The following is a 25,843-nucleotide window of genomic DNA, read 5'->3' as shown; positions in this document are numbered from 1 at the left end:
TGACATATCGCACCCATGAGGACTAACATTTCACCCCCAGCTACAATGTCCCGAGCTGTCCAGTTGTCCCTAAACCCATCGTTCATGGGAATGGAATGAGAATTCAGGCAGCTGCTAAGGCCACCAGACTTGGATTCACCAACCAATTAAATGCTTCCAAGTGGATCCATTTTATGAATTTCAGGTCAGAGAAGAGATGTAAAATAAAGGTAACTGGAGGAGAATCCAGGATGGGCTCCTAAGAACAAGTGGAGATTTCCTAAGAGTTTGGTTCCTTAAGGAATGGAGGGTCATGCTTCCCACCTTGTTAATAAATTCTGAAGCCTCTTAGAAGCCTCTGGAAATAAGAGGGCCATAACAAAATGAGACTGAGAGGCCGACATGAATATTCTTCCCCAGCATTCCCTTCTCAGGTCTGATTTTCTGTTATCTCTTTTCTCCTATTTTCTCTGTCTATGTGTGATGAAGGAGGGGACATTTCTTTTCCCTTCTAGCATTCTACTTTTTATGATATTTATTTGCATGCTCACTGTGTTCTTGAGGGAAGGAAATGTTTCATCTTCCTTTTTATATGTCTGATGTGTAGTTTAATGCCTTGCACATAGTAGGAATTTGATCTATGTCTGTTGAATTGAATTAAATCGGCTCCCCTTAGCTACAGAGGGTTCTTGGCAACTCTTTCCTAGCAGATTTGTGTATCAAGCATTTGTTTCACACTTCCCATGTACATTTTCCAAGATAGTGTGAGACATACTAGGAAAATACAGTATAAAACAATGTCTCTTCTCTCAAAGAGTTGATAATCTAAGTGTGAGAATAACACATGCAAATGATACTAATGAGTAATAATTAGACCTTGGATTTTCATGTCTTTAGGGTTTACAAGGAACTTTTCTTGCAATAACCCTGTGAAGTAGAAAGTATTATAGTCCCCTTTTATAGATGAGGAAACTGAGGCTTAGAGGGAAAATGATTTGCCCACATCCACACAATTAATACTCACCGGTAGACATTTAGAGCCAAGATTTTTGACCCGGAGCTCAAAGGTTTTTATAGAATTTATGTGGCACAAGCAAATGCTCAAATAGGTTTCTTTAGACAGTTTGCCTTTTTAATACATGACAGTGAAGGGAAGAAAGCAGAAAGAAGTATATGAGCAAAACAGAAAAGGTTTAACATAATTGTGTAACCTTTTGCAAGTCACTCTAAATTTATGTGCCTCAACTTTCTTTTCTATAAAATGGGGGTGGGCTTAATCCTCTTTAATAAATGTGCAAATGAATTGAATCTCTTTGCCATCTACCTTAAATTGTAAGCTTTACATTGTACCTTCATATTGTAAGCAAGCATCATGACAACTGGTGTTTCGAATCCCTCTCTGAAAACAATAAAAAAGTGTCTCTTGCATGATAAAAAATGTCTGCTTCATGGTCATATGAGTTCTTTCTGAGTAGGGACAATTTTTGCTTTTCTTTGTTACCCCAATGTGGAATGCAGTACCAAACTTATAAGAATCATTTAATAAGTATTTATTGTTGTTTTTATACCTTGGGCAGGACCACTGAAAATTGGGTCTCTGGATTGCTACCCAGAAAGCTATGCACCCTTCCACTTCAGTATCTACCAGGGGAAGGAAATTCTAGGTCCCTAGCAAACCTGTTCTAGGTTAAGGAAAAAATGGGTACATACCCTTCTGGAGAAATGCTTTCCTTCAGACCAGGAGAAGATGCAATTAGAGAGAGTCAGCTCTTAAGCAGCCATGGGGCATTTAGCAATTGTCTAACCACGAGTCACCCTTGAAAGGACCCAAGGATATCCAAGGACAAGGGCCAGGGGAGGAGTTAGTATGTCTGTTCAGTACAAAATGAGAATCCAACTTCCAAGCCGGCCCAAGAGGAGCAATGGGCTAAATCAGATCAGGTTAGAAGGAATAGAGTCATCACTACTGCTCAACCAAGTCCTCCATAATTGATAGAATACCAACAGCTCTATTATGATACTAGTTAACAGCTCTCTTGATGTTAATCATATGAAAATAACTAATTTCCTTTACCCTTGTGCATTTTTAAGAGAGGGAGAAAAAGATGTAATTTCCTCAAACTCTGGTTAGCTAGAGAAAGACCTACTTTTTTTTTCAAACATCAATGATGTTGGAAACTCTCAAATTTTAACTGAATTATCCCATAACTAAGATATCTATGTGTAATGATAATGTTATCCACAGGCAGCTTTGATTTAAATGTCATCGAGATCAAGAAATAAAATAGGTCCTTTGAGGACAGCTATCAGCAAAGAGCCACTAAATGAAGGGGAAATGAGCCAGTGCCCACTTCCCATAGGTAGGCTACAGTTGGTCACACTTTAAATGTGTGTGTGTGTATATGTGTGTGCATGCATGTGCAAATGAGTGTAAATGTATATATGTGCATATATAGCCCACTATTTCTGTAATTGTTTTTCCTTTATGATTGATAAAAAAATTATTTCAGGCTTTTATATTCTGGAAATGTTTTTTTGTTCCAAAAGTCAATGAGTTCTTTTCCATTCTGCTCTTTCAAAAAAAAAAAAGGCATTTTGTTTTCTTAGGATGGGATAATCACTTCCAACTCATCAGAGGATGCTGACCCTTTTACACTTCTCATATCCAGATCCATCTGTGAAGATATCCATTGAGTGAGAAAACAGATAACAACAAAAGAGTAAAGCATGAATTCAAGCTATAAAAAAATCACAATAGCATCTCCTTACATTCTAAAAATCATGAGATATGTGTGTAGATAATTTATTTACTCTACAGAAGGTGTTTGTTTATTTGTGGAATTGCTTGTGGATACACGACTACATTTTTTTTTAGACTCCATGGCCACAAGTTTGATTTATATAGTGAAAACAGTCCAAAAGTCAGGAGGCTAGAGTTCAATCCCTACTCCATTGCTCTGTGACTTTGAGAACCTTATTTCATCTCTGTGGTTCTTATTTATTCAATAAATGAGGGTAAATGGGAAGATCCCTCCACATGTAAAATTTTGTGATATTTTATATGATGAAAAAAAGAGGAAGTAGTTAAATGAATAAAATTAGGAGGTGGCATTAAATATTCTCTAAGGTCTCTTAAATCTAAAAAGTTCTATAATACCTTGGATAATAAAAAAAATGAAGAAGTGGGATTAAATGGTCTTTAAGATCCCTTTCACATATAAAATTCTATATCTGAAACAATTAAAAAAAACCAATACCTCATATCCTACTGTAGAGAAAGTTAGAATAAAAATTAATAAGTAGTTAATGATAGTATTTAAAATCATCATTCGACCTTTTTTGGACCAATGATTAAATTACTATATGGAATTTCCAGTAAAGAAATTCCATTCTCACGATCTTGAACATATTTTAACATGTAAATCAGTCAGTAATCTGAGTTGATTATAAATTTTGCTCCATGGGGATTGTCAAACATGTTCTTATGTAGGCAGGAAGGATTTTTCTTCTTCTTCAAGTTTCTCCAAGTTTGAGTTTTTCCCGTTTCTACAGGGATCCTTTGATTCCGTTATTCTGGATAACCTTGGCGTACTCCATCGCTGATTTGTAAGGAACGCGAGGTAGAGCTGGATTTTCAAAATCAACTTGATAGAGACCAAATTTATTACTATATCCCTCAGTCCATTCAAAATTATCCAAAAGCGACCAGATACAATATAATTGAAGATTGACTTTATCGAAATGGATAGCTGTAATTAAGAACAAACAAAAAAATATTTGTATAAGATTCAGATGGAAAAAATATTTGACATTGATATGCTAGCTAAATATTTGTCAAAGATATACATATATCGACATCATTTCATTTGCTTATCACAATAACCTCATAGGATAGATACTAGAGATACTATTATCCCCAATACTGATGGTGAGGCGCTCGCAGTCCAACATTTTGAGTCAGAAGCAAAATTTAAGCCTGTCTTCCTAACTCCAACCAAGTTGCTTCTCTAAGATGGGCTTCATGAGAATGGAATATACAGCAGGTAACTGAAGTTCTCAAGTACCAATCAAACAATTATTGGCCAGGTAGACTTTAAGGTTCTGGCGACTCAAAGAGAAAAATAAATAAATAAATGCTACTTACCCTACATTCTGTCATGGCAAACAGCTAGTCTACAGATACCATGTTTACAGGATATATGCAGAATAAATAGGAGGGGAAAGGTGGCTAATGGTGGGCAGAGGAGGAGAGACCTCGTCACTGGAGGTGACATTTGAGATGAATTTTGAAAGACACATCAGTTTCTGAGAAGAGGCAGAGAGACAGCGCCATGTATGAAGAACAGCGAACCAGCCAGCTTGGCTTGAATGCAATGTTTAAAGGGAAATGACATATAATAAGTCTGAAAAAGTAGTCTGAAGGCTACAGGGGAGCTCATAGCTATATCTCAAACAATTAAAAAACTCAATACCTCATATCCTACTGTAGAGAAAGTTAGAATAAAAATTAATAAGTAATTAATGATATTATTTAAAATCATCATTTTGATCTTTTTTGGACTAGACCAATGATTAAATTACTATATGGAATTTCCAGTAAAGAAATTCCATTCTCACGATCTTGAACATATTTTAACATGTAAATCAGGCAGTAACCTTTGTTCAGTCATTTTTCAATCATTTCTGACTTTTGTGACCTATTTGGGGTTTTCTTAGCAAAGATTTTAGAGTGGTTTGCTGTTCATATTTATAGATGTGGGACTAAGGCAAACAGGGTAAATGTACTTACCCAGGGTCACATAGTTAATTAGCATCTGAGGCCAGATTTGAACTCAAGAAGATCAGGTCTGTCATCTTCTCTCTGTCCACTGCACCATCTAGCAGCCCTAGCTTCATTTTCTCACTTATTCATGCCTATAGATAAAAGGGTACAAGTAGAGCTTTTTGAGCCAGGGAATGAGATGCTCAGCTCTGGGTTAGGAATATCCTTTTGGCAATTATATAAAGGATTGATTAGAGAGGAGAAAGACTTGAGGCAGGAAGGCCATTTAGAAAAATAGTGAAAGGCAAAAGATGATAAAGGACTGGTAGTGGATGCAAAGAAAGGGCCAGATGCAAAAGATTTGGGGAAGTGTGTTCCAAAAGACATGGTAACTAATTGGATCTGCGGGGAGGAAGAGGTTGAGGAAATGGCACAGGTCAAGGTGGAGAATAAGCTGTAAGTTAGGTACTGCATGCTGTGGAAAAGTCTTTCTTTTCTTTATGACCCAGATTTCTTTAGAAGCCTCCTACAAGGATCCAGATTGGGTTCCAAAGGCAGACTAAGTGAACCTCTGAACAAAAGAGCTTGCCAGTGAGGGTGGCAAAGGGAAAATCTGGAAAAGGCAAGTAAGAGCAAGCTATACCTCTCTTTCTCCGAATGACCTAGGATGGGAGTGTTAGAAAAGGAGCGCCTAGTGCTAGAGAGGGTCACCAGGAGTACAGGATTTCCCAGAAGGAGGCAGATTTTTGAAATCTAGGCTGAGATAAGAGTTTGTTCATTAATCAGGGGCTCTAGAGAGTCCAGGGAATTGGGGGAACAGAAGAAGACATAGAATACAAAAGGATAAGGCTGAGATGGTTAGGGGTGAGATTATGGAGACAGGTAGGAGGAAGAAAGGACCTTTGCCTCAGCAGACAGTAACTGAATCATAAGGGTAATGGGAACAAGGCAGAAGCTGTGCGATGAATCCTTTTATTTTTATTTTATTTAGCACTGCCCTCAAGATTAGGATTCATGTGATGGAATACCAGTTTTGCCTTTAATTTACTGTGTTATCTTAGGTGAGTCACATGCCATCTCTCTGTACCTCATGTAGCATGTATGTAAACCATCCGAGAAGGTTGTGTTGCATGCTCTATGATCCCTTCCAGAGCTAACGTTCAACAATTAATTCTAGCTGCGTTCCCTAAAAGCCTGCATACGGATCAACATTTTTCCAATCAAGTTTCCATTTCAAAACCACTAGAAGAGTTCCCCAGCTAGAGGAATCCTCTGGGGAGGCTTTCAGACAAATGAAGAATCAGCCCATAATCTGTTCGGGTGGAAACGCTGACTTTTCACCTCTCAGCTCTCCTCCAGAGCCACCCCTGTACTCCACCTCACATCCCAGTCTCCAGACTTGGGGAAATAGTTTTCTATGAGCATCATGCAGATTTCATGGATGAATGGTTCACATCAAGTTAATTGACTCCCATCTTCTTTCCATTTGCCTGTTGGAGGCACCCAGAGTCTTTGATTGGGAAAGTGTCTCTTATAAAACCTCAAAGGTAGAAATAAAGCAAAACAGGGTGCTTTGGGCCCCTCTTGAATAAAGTATTATTTTAAAATGGAAACTACTTATGATACCCATAAATCCGAGCCTTCTTCTCCTATGCACACTATGTTCCTGTGAATATATTTGCCCTGTTTTTTTCCCACTCCATCACCACCCCTGCCCTGAGACCACCTGAAACTAAAAGGACTGTTGGGAAGGCGACTGAATTGGAAACTTATCTTAAGTCCCCTGTATCTCGAAAAGAATCAAAATGACAGCATCCGAGCGTACAAAAGCCCGAATACAACAACCGCCTTTGATCCTCTAGCTTTTTCAGAGTGCTCACACAGAAGAATCTGCCCCATTCCCCCTCCCTGCCTCTGCCATCAGGTCTGGAACTGGATGGCTCAACAGCGAGCATTGCCGGTGACAGAGCCAGACAGTTGCTGGAAAGGCACGCGGTACCATTGATCACGTACAAAAGCGGTGATTCATGTGCTAAACCCTGGGATAAAACGAGGCTGTTCCTGCCTCGAGGAGGGACAAAAAGGTAATCTTGACAGTCTCATTGTTAACTGTCAGGGTTCCACAGCAGGCACTGAAATTCTGTTCTGAGGGAAGGGGGCCCAGCTCCTCTTTGGCATCATGGGGTGGCGCAGGTAAGCATGCCGCCCGCTCAGGTGGAAGCTAGGAGGGAGCCTCCCGGAGCAGGCCGCAGTGGGCCCCAGTGCGGGGAAGATCACAAACCCACTCTGGAACCTCCACGCCTCTCTGCATTCAATCTTTGGAAAGAGAACGGAGCATCATCATGTGACCTGTCAGTGTGATTTATGAGGTCCCAAAATCTTGAAGAATAGGGGAAAAAAACACTTTTGTGTGTTCAATCTCCTCCTCTAGCCAGAGTTGAATGCAAAGATAACAGAGACTGACAGGGATGATTGTGGGAACAAAGCAAAGGAGGAGGGGGGGTAAATATGATGAGCATCACGATCCCTGGGTCGTATATACTGCTTTGGGCTAGAAGGTAAGGAGGAAAAAGCCAGCAGTTAGAAATGAAAGCTTCTATTTCCATGGCAATTTAACAAAGAACTTTTCTATCCATTTTGGACCCAAGGAAAAGGAAAGAGAGGAAGAAATGCATTCCACTTCTTCCTTTCTGTGACAGGGAGGGGAGCTAGGGGTGGTATTACAATCACTGAATCCATTGGGTTTGCTTAATTATTTTTCTTTGTTAAAAGGGAAGGATCACTCCAGGTTGGCAATGAAAATATTGTCAGAAATATTGATGAAATAGAAGCAAAAAGAATGAATAAGGAAAATTAATATAAGTAATAGTATTCTCTTTGTAACCCCATTTGGGATTTTCTGGCAGAGATACTGGAGTGGTTTGCCATTTCCTTCTCCAGTGAATTTTACAGATGAAGAAACTGAGGCAAACAGTGTAATTTACTTGCCTGGGATCACACGGTTTGTAAGTATCTGAGGTCAAATTTGAACTCTCCTGACTCCATCCAATGATGCCATTTAGCTATCCCCAAAACACCTTTGGCTCAGAGTACTCACATAACTTGGCCACAGGCACACTCCAGTACAACAATGGGGGATTCCTTCAGGGCAGATATTGTTTTGGAAAACCAAATATGTTTTTACAATTCTTTTTTATTAATATTGCGCCATATTAAAATCAGAGAGTGTAAAGGGCTAGAACTGAGCAAATGCACTTGGATAATGGAGCACGTGAGACTAATTGCCAATTGGACAATTCTCTGTTAACATGTTTGAAGAAGGACCCTCCCCAACTATTCTGTGCTGGCTTGATTGGTGGGACAAAGAAGGGGAAGTGACTTGTGTGGGTAGAGTAGGAGGAGGAAATTGAGGTATTCTCCTGGGTGGAGAGAGAGGGAGGAGGTGTGGAGATTGCTAGATCTAATCCCCTAAAGTCAACCCCAAAAGACCAAGAATAAAGACTTTTGAGGATCCTGACTCCAGCTGATTTCTGGGAAGACAGAGTTCCAGAAAGAGAGGAATTACATATTATTCTGGTTCAGGTCACTCTTGGGAGAGTAGTGGGCTGCATGTGGCCAGCAATGTCAGACACCAGGTCTCTTCACTACAATCTCATCCTATAAATCCTATAAATCCTGCTTTCCTCTCTGCCCCTAATCCAGGTGACAAGAGGAAAAGATCTTAAGTGCCTTGCTCCTATGTGGGATCCTTGGTAGGGGACTTCCAAATATAATGAATCTCAGGCCAGTGCTGTGATTAAAACACAAAGCACATTAGCAGCTCATTATCTAAAGGCCTTGAGCAGAATTCTCTCAATTTCCAGTGAGGTTGGGTCCCAGCTCTCTCTGGTACCCTCCTGATTGCAAACTTGGAAAACAGGAGACTTTCTACCAAGCCTAGACAGGGATTTGTTTCATTATCATCGCCCAACAAGGATAGCTTTTGGTTTCCTGAAGATATGGGACCTATTTTAAAATGAAGGTCGTGGAAATAGGGGAGCTCCAGTCAGCAGACCCAAAGCACCTTAAAAAGACTTCAAAGAAAGAACTGGGCAGAAGGGAAAGTGTTTCCCATAAATCAATCTTGGGCACAGAATGAGCTTGAAAGTTGGCCCTCAAAATGTTTGTGGCAGCTCTTTTCGTATGGCTAGAAACTGGAAAATGAATGGATGTCCATCAATTGGAGAATGGTTGGGTAAATTGTGGTATATGAAGGTTATGGAATATTATTGTTCTGTAAGAAATGACCAGCAGGAGGAATACAGAGAGGCCTGGAGAGACTTAAATCAACTGTTGCTGAGTGAAATGAGCAGAACTAGGAGATCATTATACACTTCAACAACAACACTGTATGAAGATATATTCTGATGGAAGTGGAAATCTTCAACATAGAGAAGATCCAACTCACTTCCAGTTGATCAATGATGGACAGAAACAACTCCACCCAAAGAAGGAACACTGGGAAGTGAATGTAAACTGTTAGCACTACTGTCTATCTACCCAGGTTACTTACACCTTCGGAATCTAATACTTAATGTGCAACAAGAAAATGGTATTTACACACATATATTGTATCTAGGTTATACTGTAACATGTGTAAAATGTATGGGATTGCCTGTCATCAAGGGGAGGAAGTAGAGGGACGGAGGGGATAATTTGGAAAAATGAATACAAGAGATAATGTTAAAAAAAATTACTCATGCATATATACTGTCAAAAAATTATAAATAAATATCTTGATTTGATTAAAAAAAAAAAGTTGGCCCTAAAGGAGAAGAAGTCTCTGGATCATCCTAAAACAGGTTGTGACCTGGGTGCTAAATATACTGTGTTCTTTGATCTTCCCTATACCTTCAACCCTATCACAAAATCTGCATTCAGGATAAAGCATGTATCAACTTTAAGAATCCTTGAAGGGGAAGGAAGTAGACTACACACTGACAATATTCTAGACTCTGGGGATACAAGTTACAGAAGTTATTCCTTACTTTCAGGGAATTTTCATTCTTCCTCAGGTTTTCTGCTATCTACTTCCCTGGCTCAATAAACATCAGAATGGGCCTATCCATTGCAAGGAAATATAGAAGAAACCTCAAGCTGTAATCATTAAAATGACTTCATACTGGCTAAGAAAGGGAGTCACAGTCATGGAAAGTTGGGGACTTAGACTACTTAATGAAGCAATTCTTAATGCTAATGCTTTTTGTACGGGAGAATACAGCTTCCCCAACTAGAGATTTCCTTTGTTGATGTGTCATAGTTCTTGCAAAACAAAAATAAATAATCCTTCTCCTGGCTCTGGTGAATATAGGATTGGGATATACTCATTGTATTCTTACATGGTTCCCACTGAAGTACCAAGAGCCTCCCTGGGCTGAAGAAGACAGGGAGAAATTTCAACTGGCACGATCCATGGGGTAAGGATCAAAGAAAATAATATAAGAAAGGAGGAGAGGAGATAAAAATCTTAAAGCCATGCTACAAGTGGAAGCCAGATCAATCATCAACAGAGATCAGGTTTCTCACCAAGCCTGAGGTATCTTGTATTAGACTCTTTCACTGGCAAAGAGGATGCTGATGCATGCAGTATTTCCTAAGCATTTTCTTTACAAATTACAAGTCTCATACAAAATGCTCCAGACTTGGCTGGAAACCTGGATTATACCAGAGTTACTCAGTGCAAAGCTGAAGGTAATAGGAGTATAGGGAAAGAAAGTGGGTTGAAAATCAGGAGCACAGCCAAATGTGGAGAACTAAAAGGAAACAAGGTCTGAGATTTAGGAATCAAGTGTCTAGTACCAGCTAAAAATCAAAATGTTGTACTGGACAAGAAGAGTTCCATTTTACCTGACTCTCTGTAGTGCACTCACAGGTCAGTTGAACTGAGTCAGGCTCTTCCCTTCAGCATCCCTATAATAATTCTTTTTAATTGGAAAAGTATCCTTAGTGCCGCCATCATTTTAGCACTTAGAGAGTCCAGAGAACTTGTGACAGACAATCGCCAAGAACAAGCAGTCATTCTTTCTTCTCCATATCTGCCATAATGGCCTCAGAAACAGATTTCTTTTTTTTTGGCTTTGAAGCAGCATAAGAAAAAACTGCTATCACCCAAGTAGAAGGATCTGAAGAATGAATCTCGCCTCCATTTTAAGTTTACAGTTGCCCAAGCAGAGAATACAGGAAGTGGGGGATGTAGGAAAGATACAGAATGATACAGGATTTAGGAGGAAGCTCATTTCACGTTCCAGAGGAGCTGATGTCTAAACTCCCTTAGACACAGCTTTCAAAACAAGGGCTCTTTTAATCTTTTGGGGTCATGGATGTCTTTGTCAGTCTGGGATAGCCTATGGATCCCTTCTGATCATACATAATATAAAATACATAGAATTACAAGTCAAATTTTGTTGAAAGTGCAATTTTATTAATTTGCTTGTTAGTTTGTTTAAAAAAATATTCACAGTCCCCAGATTAAGAAATCCTGCCTCACTGCCCTGAACCATGTGGAATATGTAATGTTTTAAAGGGCAAAATTGGGGGTGGGGGTGGGATATGAGGACAGAGACATAATGAAACCAGATTTTAAAATCTACTTCAAAGGGCAAAATCAAGGAGGGGGATATGAGGCCAAAGACATAATGGAACCACATTTTAAAATCTACTTCAAAGCACTAATCATTAAAATGGTTTTATACTGGTTAACAAAAAGAAAGTTTTATATATATATATATATATATATATATATATATATATATATACATATATATATATATATATATATATAAAATATACAAAGCAAATATAGTCACCTAATGGTCTATAAACTCAAAAATTCTAGCTACTGGGGTTACAACTTACTATTTAACAAAAACTAATAGGAAAACTGGAAAGTAGATTGATAGAATTGGTTATACACCAATATCTCCCACCTTATACCAAGAAAAGCTCCAAATGGTTAGGTGACCTAAACATAAAAGAGGATATAATTACCAATTTAGAGAAGCAAGAAATTGTCTTTCAGATCTATAAAAGTTTACAAAGACTAAAGATCACAGAAATAAAGTGGATAATTTTAATTGCACAAAATTTTTAAAGTTTCTACAAAAAATACAGCTAAAATCAGAAAAGATACAGTTAATGGAGAAAAAAAAATCTTTGCTGTAAGTTTCTCAGACAAAGGTTTCCTTTCTAAGATATATGGGGGACTGATTCAAGCTTATAACAATAAGAGCTAGTCTATTCCCCAAAGGATAAATAGTTTGAAGAAATTCAAATTATCAAGAACCATGTTAAAATGTTCCAAATAAATATCAAACAGAAAAAGATAAAATTAAATTAATAATTAATCTTGAATCTGAAGTTCCACCTTGTACCATTAGGCTAATAAAGTTGACCAAGAAAAGGGAAAGTGACATATATAAGAGATTATAGGGAAAGAGGTACATTGTCACCCTGTTTGGTAAAGCTGTGAATTAGTCCAGTAATTCTGTAAAGCATTTAAAACTATGTCCCCAAAGTCACTAAACTACATATACCCTATTACTTAGACATATCACTACTGCACCTATATCCCAAAGGGATCAAAGCAGGAAAAGAATCCATATATACAAAAATATTTTCAAGATTTTTTTTTACTTCTGCAAAGAACTGAAAATCAAATGCATAATGGCGTAACAAATTATATTATATAAATTTAATGCGATAGCAGTATACTGTACAAAATAGCAAAAGAGATAGTTTTAGAGAAATCTGGGAGGTTGTAATAAGGGTCAAATATAAAAAACATGTATAATGGTGAATGGAAACTGCATACTCAGGTGATATTATACACATATGGAAGAAGCTAGTGGAAAGTAATGATGACATGTAATGGATATACATGGCTCTTTGATTCGAACCATATTTAGATATTCTGTAACTGGTCCAGTCTACTGCCCACCCAATGAAGAGATGGATTATTAATTATCCATATATGTGTATATGTCTATAAAACCGAATATTGAGGTACATCCAAAAAGCCAAAGCAAGGGTCATTATCATATCTGCCCTGTTGTGTTCAAGTGAGTAAGCAAAGACTAAGCTTTTTAGGTATAGCCATTTGAGACCAAAGCGTGGCTCATGATTAAAGAACTCTGTTTTTTGCCTCTTCTCATTTATCATTCTATAGCTAAAAGAGATTAGATATGCTTCCATCCTTGTGAGTTTTAAACAGTTTGGAGAGAAAGCTACCAGAAATCTGAGAGCAGGTATAAGTGTTAGAATTTGGTGAGGAGCAAAGTCCTCAGAAACCTATTTAAGCCAGGCCAACAATAGCAGAGATGTGGACGCATCCATCCATCAGCCACGCTGAATCGGGAAGTGAACTTGGTTGGGCCAATACTATGAGAAATTGCATTAAGTCTGAGGTCATTCACTCCAGAGACCAAAGTAAAAAAGGAAAGGATGTGCAACCGAATGTTAGGGGAAATGTTTTAAACTTCTGTTCCTGCTATTTCCTTACAATAAATATCCATTTGTTAAAGCTAATTGATAGTAATTGGTTTAATGGAACTAAGGCGGTAATCGCTGGCAATTAATAATAAGGAACACACTGGAATGGGGGTTTGAGCTGATAAGTATTAAAAGAAGAATTACCCCAACCCCCTCAGGGATAACTTAGAAGTTTAAGGAGGAGGTATTGTTAGACTTACTCTCTGAAAATGAGTCCAAAATCTCTCTCTATGTATGTATGTACGTGTGTATAAACATATATGTATACATATGTATATATCTATGATATATACATATGTAGACATATATCTATATGTCTACATATGTATATACCTATGATATATACATATGCATACATATATCTATATATATATATCTGATATATACATATATGTATATATATGTATAGATCTATAGATATAGATATAGTGCTTAGCAGACTAGAAAGTCCAAATAAATGTTATCATCATCATCATCATCATCATCATATTTAAAGACAGAAGGTATTTGCAGTACCTCAAAAATATTATTCTAAATAATTCCCATCATATAGGACATATTGGTAAAGAAAGTCTAAGAACTTAGACTTTGTGTGTTCTAGGTCAACTTTCAAATGACACATTTTCTATCAGGTGTTTTTGTTTTGGGGAGGCAGGAGGAGAGTAAACCTCTTTTTCATAAGATTAACAAAGTAGGAGCATACCAGTTTATGTAGATTTCTGGACAATCCAACTATTATAATTTTTCATAAAATATATTTTTTGAATCTAGCATTTGTTTGTCCAAATCTTTCTTTTCCTCGGTTTATATTTTTGCCACTTATCGCAGAAGTTTTTTTGCAAGTGTCTCTTGCTTTGGGATTGCCTCAGAGGAGGGAGGGTCACAGATGCTTCTCAACCACTGTTGCTCACCTGGAGTTGGGGGCTTATTGTGCATTTTCTATATTTAGATCTTCCTATGTTGTGCTTTTTGTTTCTTTTTAAGAGACTAACAGCAGGTGTATCTGTTCTCTGGCTCTAACTGTTCTCCATTTCCAAGGTTCTGAACTTTTTGGGGAGACTCATGAGGGGTACATATCCAAAGCTAATGTGGGATGAGATGGAACCCAGGCTCTGCCCTGGAATCATATCTAGAAAAAGCACCCTCTTCTTACATATCCATGGTGAATTAAGAGAAAGTGGTTATGGAAGCCATTTGGATAAAAAGTCAATTAAAATGCATGAGTTAGGGGCACAAAGGTCCTTTGGAGAAGGTTTTCCAAAGTTCCAGATGAGCCATGGAACCAGATTTGAACTGGCCCAGCTGAGAAAGTCATATTTCACAGCACAGTGGCAAGCCCATTGAGTTAAAGTAAACATCAGATCCTAGCTTTGTCACTTATTACCCATGTGATTTTAGACAAGTCCTTTTACTTCTCTGTGCCTGTTTCCTCGTCTATAAAATAAAAAAGTTGGTTCTTTATGGAAAAATCCTATTTTTGCTCCAGATTTTTCCTCTATGGCAATTTAGGGCTTTCTCTATAGGGGGAAGTACTCTGGACATTTTCTAAGCAGGAATATTTGTCTTTCTCTTCACGGCTGGGAAATCACTGAATGAAACTATTATATTTCTCCACCTTCTAACTGACTTCACAGCAGTTTGCAGACGGCATAGAGTCAGCACCAGAAGTCCGTAAGTAAAGAGACTAGGGAATTAGGAGGACCTGGGGAAGAGTAGAACATCTGGGGCTGGGGTTCTGCACTCCCTGGAAGTAAGGTCAGCAGCAGGTCAGATTTCCAAGAAGCAGGCAAAATAACCACTAATGGTAAGGAGTTTGGGGTGTTGCTGTCAAGAACATTTCAAGCTTGGGATCACCACTTAACAATGAATAGGATTAAAATTGGATGCCATTTTCTCAGATCCTAGAAAGGCCTTCCTGTTTATTAGTGTTGCAATTCTATAGAGTCTCCTGCCTACAATTTCAGAGTACAATAAAAATAGAGAGAGCTTTAAATTGTAAACTTCTTGAGTGGAGGAATTAAGTGTGGTTTTACGCTTTGGAGAGCTCCTAATTTGACAAAGGAACTCAACAAGATAGATTACTTTGTTCTCTGTTTATAAACTGGTCCCTAGGAAGGCAGCAGGAACTTTCAAAATTGTAATAACCGAGAGACATAGAACCCAGTTTTCGAGGTAAAGGTCACCGACATATTGTTTTGTAACATCATAGAAATAATCCTGCCGATCACTGATACTTCAAAACTGAGATCCTTCAAAATTCAAAATGGTGGTCTCTGGAGATCACTAACCTAGTCTTATCTTCTGAGGGAAGTCTGCTGCTGGTTTCTGCAGCATTGCAAGTAGGGAAATTGATGTTTCAGTCATGAACAATAGGGTAAGATTACATTCTTTTACATATACTTTCCCACCCTGAAGAAATTTCCACTTGGGTCCAACTCACTTCCAGTTGATCAATGATGGACAGAAATAACTATACCCAGAGAAGGAACACTGGGAAGTGAATGTAAATTGTTAGCACTACTGTCTATCTACCCAGGTTACTTATACCTTCGGAAGCTAATACTTAATGTGCAACAAGAAAAAGGTATTTACACACATATATTGTATCTAGGTTATATTGTAACACATGTAAAATGTATGGGATTACCTGTCATCAGGGGGAGGGAGGGGAGGGAGGGGGGGATAATTTGGAAAAATGAATAAAAAAAAAAAGACATTTCCACTTGGGGATTTCATTCTCTTGATTAGAATGATTCTTCTGGACCATTAATTCAGGAAAAGTACTTGCCTTGCAACTTTTTACCTCTAACTCTCTAGCCATTTCCTCCCTAGCCACACCAATTATCCACTGTCCCTCCCCACAATCCACACCCAGTCCTGGAGCCATGAACAATGTTTTGTCATCATATCTGGATAAAGGGAATTAATCTACCTTCCTAAAGACCCACTCACCTTACCTTCAACCTTGGGTCCCTTCTTATCTACTAGTACCTTTTGTAAATGAATTTCCCAATTCAAATTTAAATTTCTTGAGAGCATAGACTGTCTGATTTTTGTATTTGCATCCTTCCTATTAGTACAATGTTCAGTAAATATTAATATTTTAAATGCTTTTTTCTTTATATGAAAGGCAGGCTTGTGAGAAAACAGAGTTTTTAGTACATCGGAGTTACCGTTTGCTAAATGCTAGCTGGAAAGTTAGCTACTCTCTCTCCTTGATCAAGCTTGATCATTTGTCTTTCAAAACTTAGCCCACAGTTCATTTTTCCAAAGAAACCTTCTCCAACTAAGTAAAAGGAAATTGTACATACATCTCACTCAAATGGATTCCCTTTCATATTAAACAAACATCAGCATTTTCTCACCATTATTTTTCTTATAGTTTTCTCTCATCTGAACTCCACTAGAAGAGTCAATAGACCAGGGACTAGTTGCTTAGTATCTGAGTAATGAAATGATAAGAAATGGTCATGTGCAGAGAAGGAGTGCGATGGGTAGTAGTGAATCAAGGAGACCTGCTTACAAATCCAGCCCCAGATACTTATTAGTAATTCTGAATAAAACTTAGGCTCTATCTAGCTCAATTTCCTATAAAAATGGGTATTATAATAATAGCAAAAACTTATTTATGTGCTTTGGAGAGTTTCTAATTTGACAAAGGAACTCAACAAGATAGATTACTTTGTTCTCTGTTTATAAACTTGTCCCTAGGAAGGCAGCAGGAACTTTCAAAATTGTAATAACCAAGAGACACAGAACCCAGTTTTCGAGGTAAAGGTCACCGACATATTGTTTACAGGATTATTGCAAGGATAGAATGAGGTATCAGTAAAGTGCTTAGCACAATTCCTGGTACAAAGTAATCAATTCATAAATGTGTTTTCTTTTGTTTTTCTTCCCTTCTCCCTTCTCCTTAGAGATGCTGAAAAAAATGTAAAATGAGTTAAAGCCATGCTCTTTAGAAAGAACATAGAATTATCATATTTTAAAGTTGAAAAGGATGTCAGTATCTGTCAAATTGAACTCATGGTCAAAAGACTCATCATTTTGATTCAGGAAACAAGTGACCTGCTTGAAAATCTCTAATCATGAGAAACTTATTGCCTCCAAGAGCAGTTGATGCTTTTGGATGCCTTGATTGGGAATTTGCCTCTTTAAAGGGATTCTGCGCTCTCTCGCTCTCTCTCTCTCTCTCTCTCTCTCTCTCTCTCTCTCTCTCTCTCTTTCTCTCTCTTTCTCTCTCTCTCTGTCTCGCTCTCGCTCTCGCTCTCTCTCTGTCTTTCTCTGTCTCTCTCTCTCTCTCTCTCTCTCTCTCTCACTCTCTGTCTCTCTCTGTTTCTATGTCTCTCTCTGTCTCTCACTCTCTGTTTCTATGTCTCTCTCTCTCTCTCTCTCTCTCTCTCTCTCACACACACATACACACACACACACACACACACACACACACACACACACACACGCACATCTTCAAATTGTTATGCTCCATCTCCCCAGCATCATGCTACTACTACCAAATCTTCTCTTCTCCAATTTAAAGAGTTCTTTTCTTATTTATCACCCAAGATTCTTTGACTTCCTGGTCCTTCTCCTCTGGACACAAAATTGTTCCAAAGGCAACGGTCCTTCATTTCCAAACTATAGGAGGGGAAAACTGTTTTGTTTTTTCATCCTTACCATCAGCTTTAAAAAGTGGGGCTCTGAACATGTAACAGTATAATTCTCTTAGTCCAGGGTATCAGGAAACTGGATGACAGAAGGTGGAAAAAAAAGAGACAAAGTATAGCTCCCTATGAGAATGCTAGTTCGATTCAGTGTATAAGATTCAGATGGTAGAACCCAGTTTGAGCCCAGGAGGGGACAACTAATCCAGACAGTCTGAATGGTCCTAATTTAAAAGTCTCACTTTCCCACTTTTTTAAGGACGAGCAAGGTCATCACTTGGTGATATGGCCACAAGCTGTTCAGGGAAGAGCCTTTGCTCAGCACATTTCAGCTACCACATGAGGCTGAGTCCATTTCAGAGAGCTACATAAAATAAATAATAATGCAAAAGTGTATTAGTTGTGATAGGGCACTGACAGCAGCTCAGAGAGGTGGGTCCTTGCAAACCCATCTTTCAACAATGAACTGACCCAAAGATCCAGGAAAGCCCCAGACAGGACCATATGGCTTGGTATAAAAACATATTTCAAACTCTGTTTATTATGCAGATCTTTCAAAGGTTCACCACTCCGTGATGAAACATAGCACCTGCACAGCTTTAATAAGCTTCAAAACCCAGCACAATTATTAAATTGCAGACACCTGAAGAATTTGTCTTCTTTTATACCGGGCCCATGTGCTGCCCACCAATGACTGAACTCATTCTTTTTAATTATTGGGGTTTGCAGTATTTTGTAAGCTGCAATCAATATTTATTCAGAAAATAAAACTCCTTATGGACTTCAGAGTGAGGGCCATGAAATATGTCTCTCCTCTTAAACTTTGAGGACGAGAACATTATTACATCCAGAATCCTTCATTATGCCAGGGGAAAAAAAAAAAGAATTTAATCACGCAACATTGAAAAGGTAGAAATCAACTGTACAGGAAATTAATATCAGTTGATTTAAGTGGATATTTGTTCATCAACGGGATGGACAACCACATTCATTTAGGGCTCATGTACATACATTATATTTCAACATGCCTGATCAGAGTCAGCTAATTCAGCAGATCAATTATCAAGGGAAACGTCTGATGTCAAAGGTGTAATCAAATTACAAATCATCATGGCTGCATATAGAGTTAGAAGTAGAAGGAAAATTCCTACAGTCAATGGTCCAGGTTGATGAAGCTTTGATTTCTTTTTAAACAGACACCACCTTTACGACCCCATATAAAAGTCACAGATGGTAACCTGTCAGATTTAGTTTAGGCTCAACTCAGAGGCCTTAAATTCAAGCAAATTTGGTAAAAATTCCCAGTCAGAAAATTAAGTAACATTGAGTCCCTAGAGCTCTCTCTCTCTCTCTCTCTCTCTCTCTCTCTCTCTCTCTCTCTCTCTCTCTCTCTCTCTCTCTCTCTCTCTGTGGGACAATGAATTTGTTACTTAATAAACAAGAAAATGAAGACTCTGTGCTTAAGTTTCTTCATGAAGAAAAGCAGATATCACCAAAAAAAAGTTGGCACATGAGCAGAAATGGTAAAGATATGGAAACATATACTATAAAGTCCCAGGTATACTCTAGTTACAGATAAATTGGACGTTGTTGGGATTAGAACAATTTTGAGACCGGTATGAATAGATTCATGGGATCGTATTTCCTGAAAGAACCTTTAATTGCATCTTCTCCAAAATGTTCATTTTATAAATAAGGTCCAGAAACTTGACCCAACATTAGTTAGAAGAAAAAAAATTACTCTTATAGAACATGTTTAAAAATATAAAGAGCTTTTTGGAGGCAGGAGGAGAAGGACTATTGGAGAATGACGATGTTGGTTTGGAGACAAAAGCATAGTATATAGAGCTGGATGAGAATTACCTGGGACAGACAACAATTTTGATGTCATTCCATTTTGAGACCAAGCATGTTTGCTTCTAGAAATATATGTCTGTCTCATAATAACTGACCTTGTACCAGTAAAACCAGATTGAGCTGGATTTCCCACTTTAACTTAGTTCTGTCTTAATTTTCTCTTAGGAATGTCTCTGCCCTCTCCATCTTCAGAATTTTTCTTTCCCTTAAAGCTTTTATTTAAGCTTTTATGAAAGTGTTAATGGGCTTTTATGAGAGTGTTGATGGGCTTTTATGAGAGTGTTGATGGGCTTAGGGACAGGGTCTACCTGGAAAGACCAAGGAGACTTCCTCCCTGATTAACTATTTCTTCTAATTCATGGAAGCAGGATTAGTATTCTAGAAAGGCTAGCATTCCCATATCCCTCAGTGAAATTGCATAACTCTTGGAATCTGTAGAACTTAGGTTCCGGTCTTGTTTTGACACTGATTGAATAAGAACTTTTCCCAACTCTGAAAATCTAGGATATTTTATCTCCATCTTAGCTACTTTAGTTGAGTCCTGATTACACTGAGAATTGAATAAGTTTGTCTTTGAGTTCTTGGATCAGGCATTTCCCTTCTACAGAGCCCAGATTTCTTTGTCTACAGAAACCAAAGAGCTGTAATAGATTATACCTAAATGATACTCTGAGGAATTGGGGGAGAAGAGGTAACTTTGGAGGGAAATAGGGAATTTGACATCAAGTTCTCTTTCATCCCCTTCTCCCATTTATTATAAGAATTAAGAATCTTCTTCCATCTCCAGTAATGAAGTTGGTTCGGTTGATTGGTTTGATTCCAGGTTTGAAGAAATAACTATCAGCTCCAAAGGATTTAAAAAGGAAGCTTTTTAATGGCTCTCTGCTTATGGTTTGAAAAGGATAGTTTTCCCAGCAGAGGCCTTGTGGTCTCCAAGAATAAGGTTGTGTGCATTCCCCCTCCCTCAAAAAAAAGGTCAATGGCCTGGTTACTCATCCCAGCCTCAGTTTGTGGTGATTGTCTCAGGAGCAAAAATGTCTAGTTATAATTCTGTGGTTGGCTTAGAATATAGATGAGCAGCTATGTACTTGGGTAAAGCACATGGGTACGATGCTTATGTCTCGGCTTTGGCTCCGTGTGTAGAAAGGAGTGGCCTCTCCCATCATGTAAATGTATAGAAGCTACCCAGGGCATATTTGTTGTGTTTACCTCCTAGAACCAAGCTCCATTAGCCTAGTTTGCTAAAGAGTGAATCATTTTAAAGTAGCATTAATGTCCTGTGATATTACTAGAACAGTATAAACAACTGCAGACCTGACTGTCCAATGGGAAACTGCTCTCTGGAGAAAACTACTCACCCATACACCATTGGCCAATTACTCAGAGTCTATTTAGTAAATTATCTGCTTTTGTGTGCTAATTGGAACTGAGCGCCTCGCAAAAGTTAACTTCCTTTATGTGAGTGAGCAAGTAGTTCCAGATATTAAATTCTGTATCTCTAGCTCATTCCAGAAGCAGTTCAACTATTACTGATATTTATTACTGTTATTTATCTTGGTGAAACAGCTCACTATAGTACAAGAAATGTGACATGGATCAAAAACATGGCGGTGGGGGAATCAAATAAATCTAACCAGGTATGCATACTAGATATGGTTAAAGATTTTTGTGAGGAGGATGTTTATTTATGTTCCATAGTTGTTGCCAAAGAAGTCCCAACTTTTAACTGATTTATCCTTTTAGATGATAGTGTGTAATTGATCTGCTATAGAACTGTCTCCCAAATCCAATCAGCTTCTACGAGTTTAGCTCATAATGCTGCCTTGTCATAGGCATGGTGTGAGAAATGTAGAAGATGGTAAATGGGCCCCAGAGTCGTCTTCTCTTCTTACTGGGTTTGAGCCAGGGATATCTGACCCAGCCTGGATTAAAAACTACAATCCACCTGTTATAAAACTCTTTCTCAAATTGAGATGCCAAAGGGGCACAACCAGAACTTGCAATAAAGAATAGATTTTGAAGTTTAGAGAATGGTTCACTCTTTAGATAAGGAATGCCTAATGTTGCCTAAAAGTGCCACTTCAAAGTGCTAATTACTGAGGGAAAAATATTTTCAACATTAATGTACTGTTTTCATCATAGTAAGTGACAAATTCAAATAAAATATGAAACATTTTTTGACAATTAGATATGGGATTTCCAGAAAGGTAGCTATCAAAAATGTTTGGGATGGTCCTGGTCCATTTCGTTAACTCAAAATAGTTAGAAATTGTCTACATGTACTTAAAAAAATAAGATAAAAAGAAAGAACTCTCCCTGAGGAAATTCCATGGAAAACAAAGACTGAAAAAATTGACTTGGAAAGAAAATCTCCTACTACAAAGAAGGAAGACTATGTAGTAAGGAGATACCAAGAGAAATCTCTCTCTGCAAAAAATAATTCCACAATAACTATAAATAAACACACACACACACACACACACACACACACACACACACACACACACACACACACACACATACCTCAAAAGAGAATGAAATGGCCAAATCAGGGTAAGAAGGCTTCATAAAAGAAAAGAAGGAAGAAATATGATATGAAATGAGACCTCCTAACAGTTTTTTTTAAGTTAAAAATGGTGAATAACAAAAAAAGAAAAACTTTAACAAAATTATGAGTATCCTGAAAATATATATAGAGAGAGAAAATGGGATTTGGAAATTCATTATAAAAAAAAGAAATATTAGAGCAAATCAAAAGGTGGTGAAATTAAAAGTTATCTGAGAGGTTGCTAAAATTAAAAATAAAAATTGACTTGAAAGGGATATGTTCAAAGAGAGAATAGAAAAATTGTCCCAGATTCAATCATTCCATTCCAATATAATAGCCTTTCAGAAAACAAATAAAAATAATGAAACAAAAAGTAGGAGAGATGGAAGGGAGCAGAGAAAAGTGAAATAGCCCAGAAAAAAATGACCACAAAGATATCAATTTCATATTAGCGATGACAAGTAGGGGATGGAAAGCAATAGCTATCAGGACTCAGCACTTAGTTGTGAAGGAGTGAATTGATAAACATTGTAAGCAGAGCAATAAATTGGGTTTCCTGAAATCATAAAAGAAAGTTGCCCAAAGGCACTAGAACCAGAAGGAAAGAGAAGATTAATAGAATCCAGAGGCCATTGCCAAAGAGGCCTTCCCAGTTTAATTCATCCAGAAATGGAATTGCCAAGGTCCAGAGCTCCTAGGCCAAAGATAAAAACATTGAAAGTGTCCAGAATGCCCTCATGCATCAATAAGCTCCAGTCAGAATCACAACACTACTTATTTTAAAAATAAGAATTTTAAAAAATGTACTAGAATGTGGCAAACTGAAAATGAAAGCAAGTAGTTTGTACCAAGAATCATTTGCCCTTCATCTGTGGATGATATGGGGGGAAAGAGCTTTTTAATAGATTTAGCCACTTCTAAATAGTCTTTGAAATTGGACAATCTTTGAGATGCAAATACAAAGTACAACAGAAACTTAAGAAATGGAGACAAGCTTGAGGAACTCAAGAGCTATTCCAAGTAGGCAATAGAACGACTTGGTATCTCAAATTGAACCACTTGTGGTACTCATTATCAAAATTGTTTGATATTGTAGATAATAGAAAAGTAGATCAGCAGAATAGACTAGAAAAATAAGATGTAAAAAAACCAAGTCACATAGAAGACTACTATTTAATCATTAAAGCAAAGATTTAAAGCTAGAAGCATCTTGAGAGGTTATTTTGTCCAAAACTTCTTAAAACTGTGGGGTCTCAACCCCATAACTGAATGTGGGATTGGCAAATATCTTGGTCATAGTAAAAAGTACCAAATGTTCCACCAAGACTTAATTCTTTATGTAAAAATAAACAAGTACATTCATCTTCATCTTTGATAAATGGTGAAATTATATGTATACCAAAGAATTGTTTTAAAATAAATTTCTTTATAATTTATTATCAGTAAATGTTTGACTTGTATTTCTATTTAATACTTAATTTAATAATATAAAATCGAGACACATAAAAATTGCTTGAGGGAAAAGGTGGTAAAGTGGAAAATGTTTAAGAAACCCTGATTTAATCTAATTCCTTCATTTTGTAAATAAAGAACTGGAGACCCACAGAAACTAAATGATTTGACCAAAAGAAAGACGAGAAGTTAATGGCAGAGGTGAGATCCAAAGACAGATTCTCTAAGTGCAAATCTAATAAACTCTTTATCACCCCAAATAGGAACCCCCACAATTCAGGAAAAGAGATTGCATAGAAGAGACTATGCAAAAAGAACTGGGAATGCAGACTGGTAAAAAAAAATTGTCTTAGATCCATATCTGATACTTTATATCACAACAAATTCCAAAAAGAAAGCAACCTAAAATAAAATGTTATGCCATTTAAAAATTAGATAAGAATGAAAGGTCGCTATTATTAAATAACTAATGAAAATGTGAAATCCAAAATAAGGGAATTGACATAATTCTAGGAGTAAGAATCATTCTTTAATAGATAAATGGATGTTATTCTTCTTCTTATTGCAATATGATGAGTTGTATCTCTTTCCTATTATCTAAGGAAAAGGTTTTGGGCTATAGCCTCAGAGTTTTTAAGATGTGCTCTGAGATAAAGAAAACTGAGAAAAAGCCCAATTCTCCTAGGACATTTGGATCTAGCCATCTATTAGAACAAAGCTGGCCTTCCTGAATAAGAAAATAATGTCATCCTAGTTCTTATCACAATAATTTATAAACAATGGCTATGTTAATAAAGTGGAAGTACTGGAAAAGCTTTATTCAAGTAAAGATTTTTTTTCCCTTATAGGCTCTTAATCTTTTTTCCCTATTACAGCCTTCCAATGGATGCTCACATTTAGCTTTCTTAAGATTAAGCAGATTAGACAGGAAAGAATTAAAGAGGGCTTTCCATAAGTAAAACTGAATGTGAAGAGGATTAGTTAGAATGTTACTACCTCTTGCTATAGAGTAGAGAAAATACAGCAGAGCTATCTGTTTTTAAAAGTGAGGTGGGGGAAGCGGAACCATCCAACAAAGGAAATGACCAAATGGATCCCAGCACCACTTTGTGGATGACAGGTGAAAGTGGAGGAGCTTACAGGAGGTTTCAAGACAACACTCAGTTATATATGCAGAATAAAATTGACAGGCACTAGTAGAAGAATTTTAAATAAGACAGAACCAAATTTATTGGATGTTAAATTAAGAGTCCCCTAATTTCCCTACGCCCCTTCACACACACACCCAAAGCCAAGGTCACAGATAGAGAGGTAACTGCTTGAGAATACAAGAGATGGATCAGTAATGTGAGGTGAGTAGAAATCCTCCAGTCCCACTTTCTGGGAAACTCAGGGCTCAGTATTTTTTCTTCTTGTACACTCTATGGCACCCAAGGTACCTCCTCTCAAGGCTGTGACCACCACAAAGACACGGAGATGGGAATGGCAGGAAGTACCCTACCAGCAGAAAGAGGGGTTTTCTTCCCTCCTTGAAAGCTGCAGTGGAGGATTCAGTGTACATCCTGCCTGGCCTGAGCTCTCAAGGAGTAGAAGAGAGCTCTAAAGGGGGGGGATGTTGGGAAAGGGTCCATCCAGAACTGTGTCACCCATTTCTGCCATGTTCTTAGGGTAAAATAGGAGGAGAGATTCTATTGGCATTGGGACAGCTGCCCTGTGCTCCCATCTCAGGAGAGAATAAGCCCTTTCCTTTGTGCTAGGCCTTCCCAAAATGGGGGAAAATGAAAAGACTTTCCAGGATTGTACAACACTGAAGAGGAAACCAAATCCACTTAACCCTAACCCTAACCCTAACCCTAAATGCGCCTCCTGACTCTAACCATAACCTTAAATGCCTCCCCCCCAACCCTAACCCTAATCCTAAACCGACTCCCGCCTCCAGATTCCCACCACCAAAGAACAACATGGCCAAACCAGTGGGACCAGAGAATGGATCTTCTCAGTCTGGATCAGCAGGTCTGTTCCTGTCCCCACTGCCTTCCCATAAGAGTGATGGAGTCT

General features: G+C 37.8%; 1 protein-coding gene across 1 annotated transcript in view; it reads right to left on the bottom strand.

Moving 5' to 3' along the window:
• Positions 1-2,821: 2,821 nt before the first annotated feature.
• The window catches only part of LOC141546364 (cytosolic beta-glucosidase-like), a 105,103-nt gene continuing 82,081 nt past the window's right edge, over positions 2,822-25,843 (bottom strand). The window contains 1 exon segment of the mRNA XM_074274112.1: positions 2,822-3,728. Within this exon segment, the coding sequence (XP_074130213.1) occupies positions 3,526-3,728 (203 nt within the window). The 3' untranslated portion in view covers positions 2,822-3,525.

This window comes from Sminthopsis crassicaudata, chromosome 6 (assembly GCF_048593235.1).
Source record: "Sminthopsis crassicaudata isolate SCR6 chromosome 6, ASM4859323v1, whole genome shotgun sequence".
Lineage (NCBI taxonomy): Eukaryota > Metazoa > Chordata > Mammalia > Dasyuromorphia > Dasyuridae > Sminthopsis > Sminthopsis crassicaudata.
Note: the sequence above shows the minus strand (reverse complement) of the source record. Positions and strands in the feature narration are given on the sequence as shown.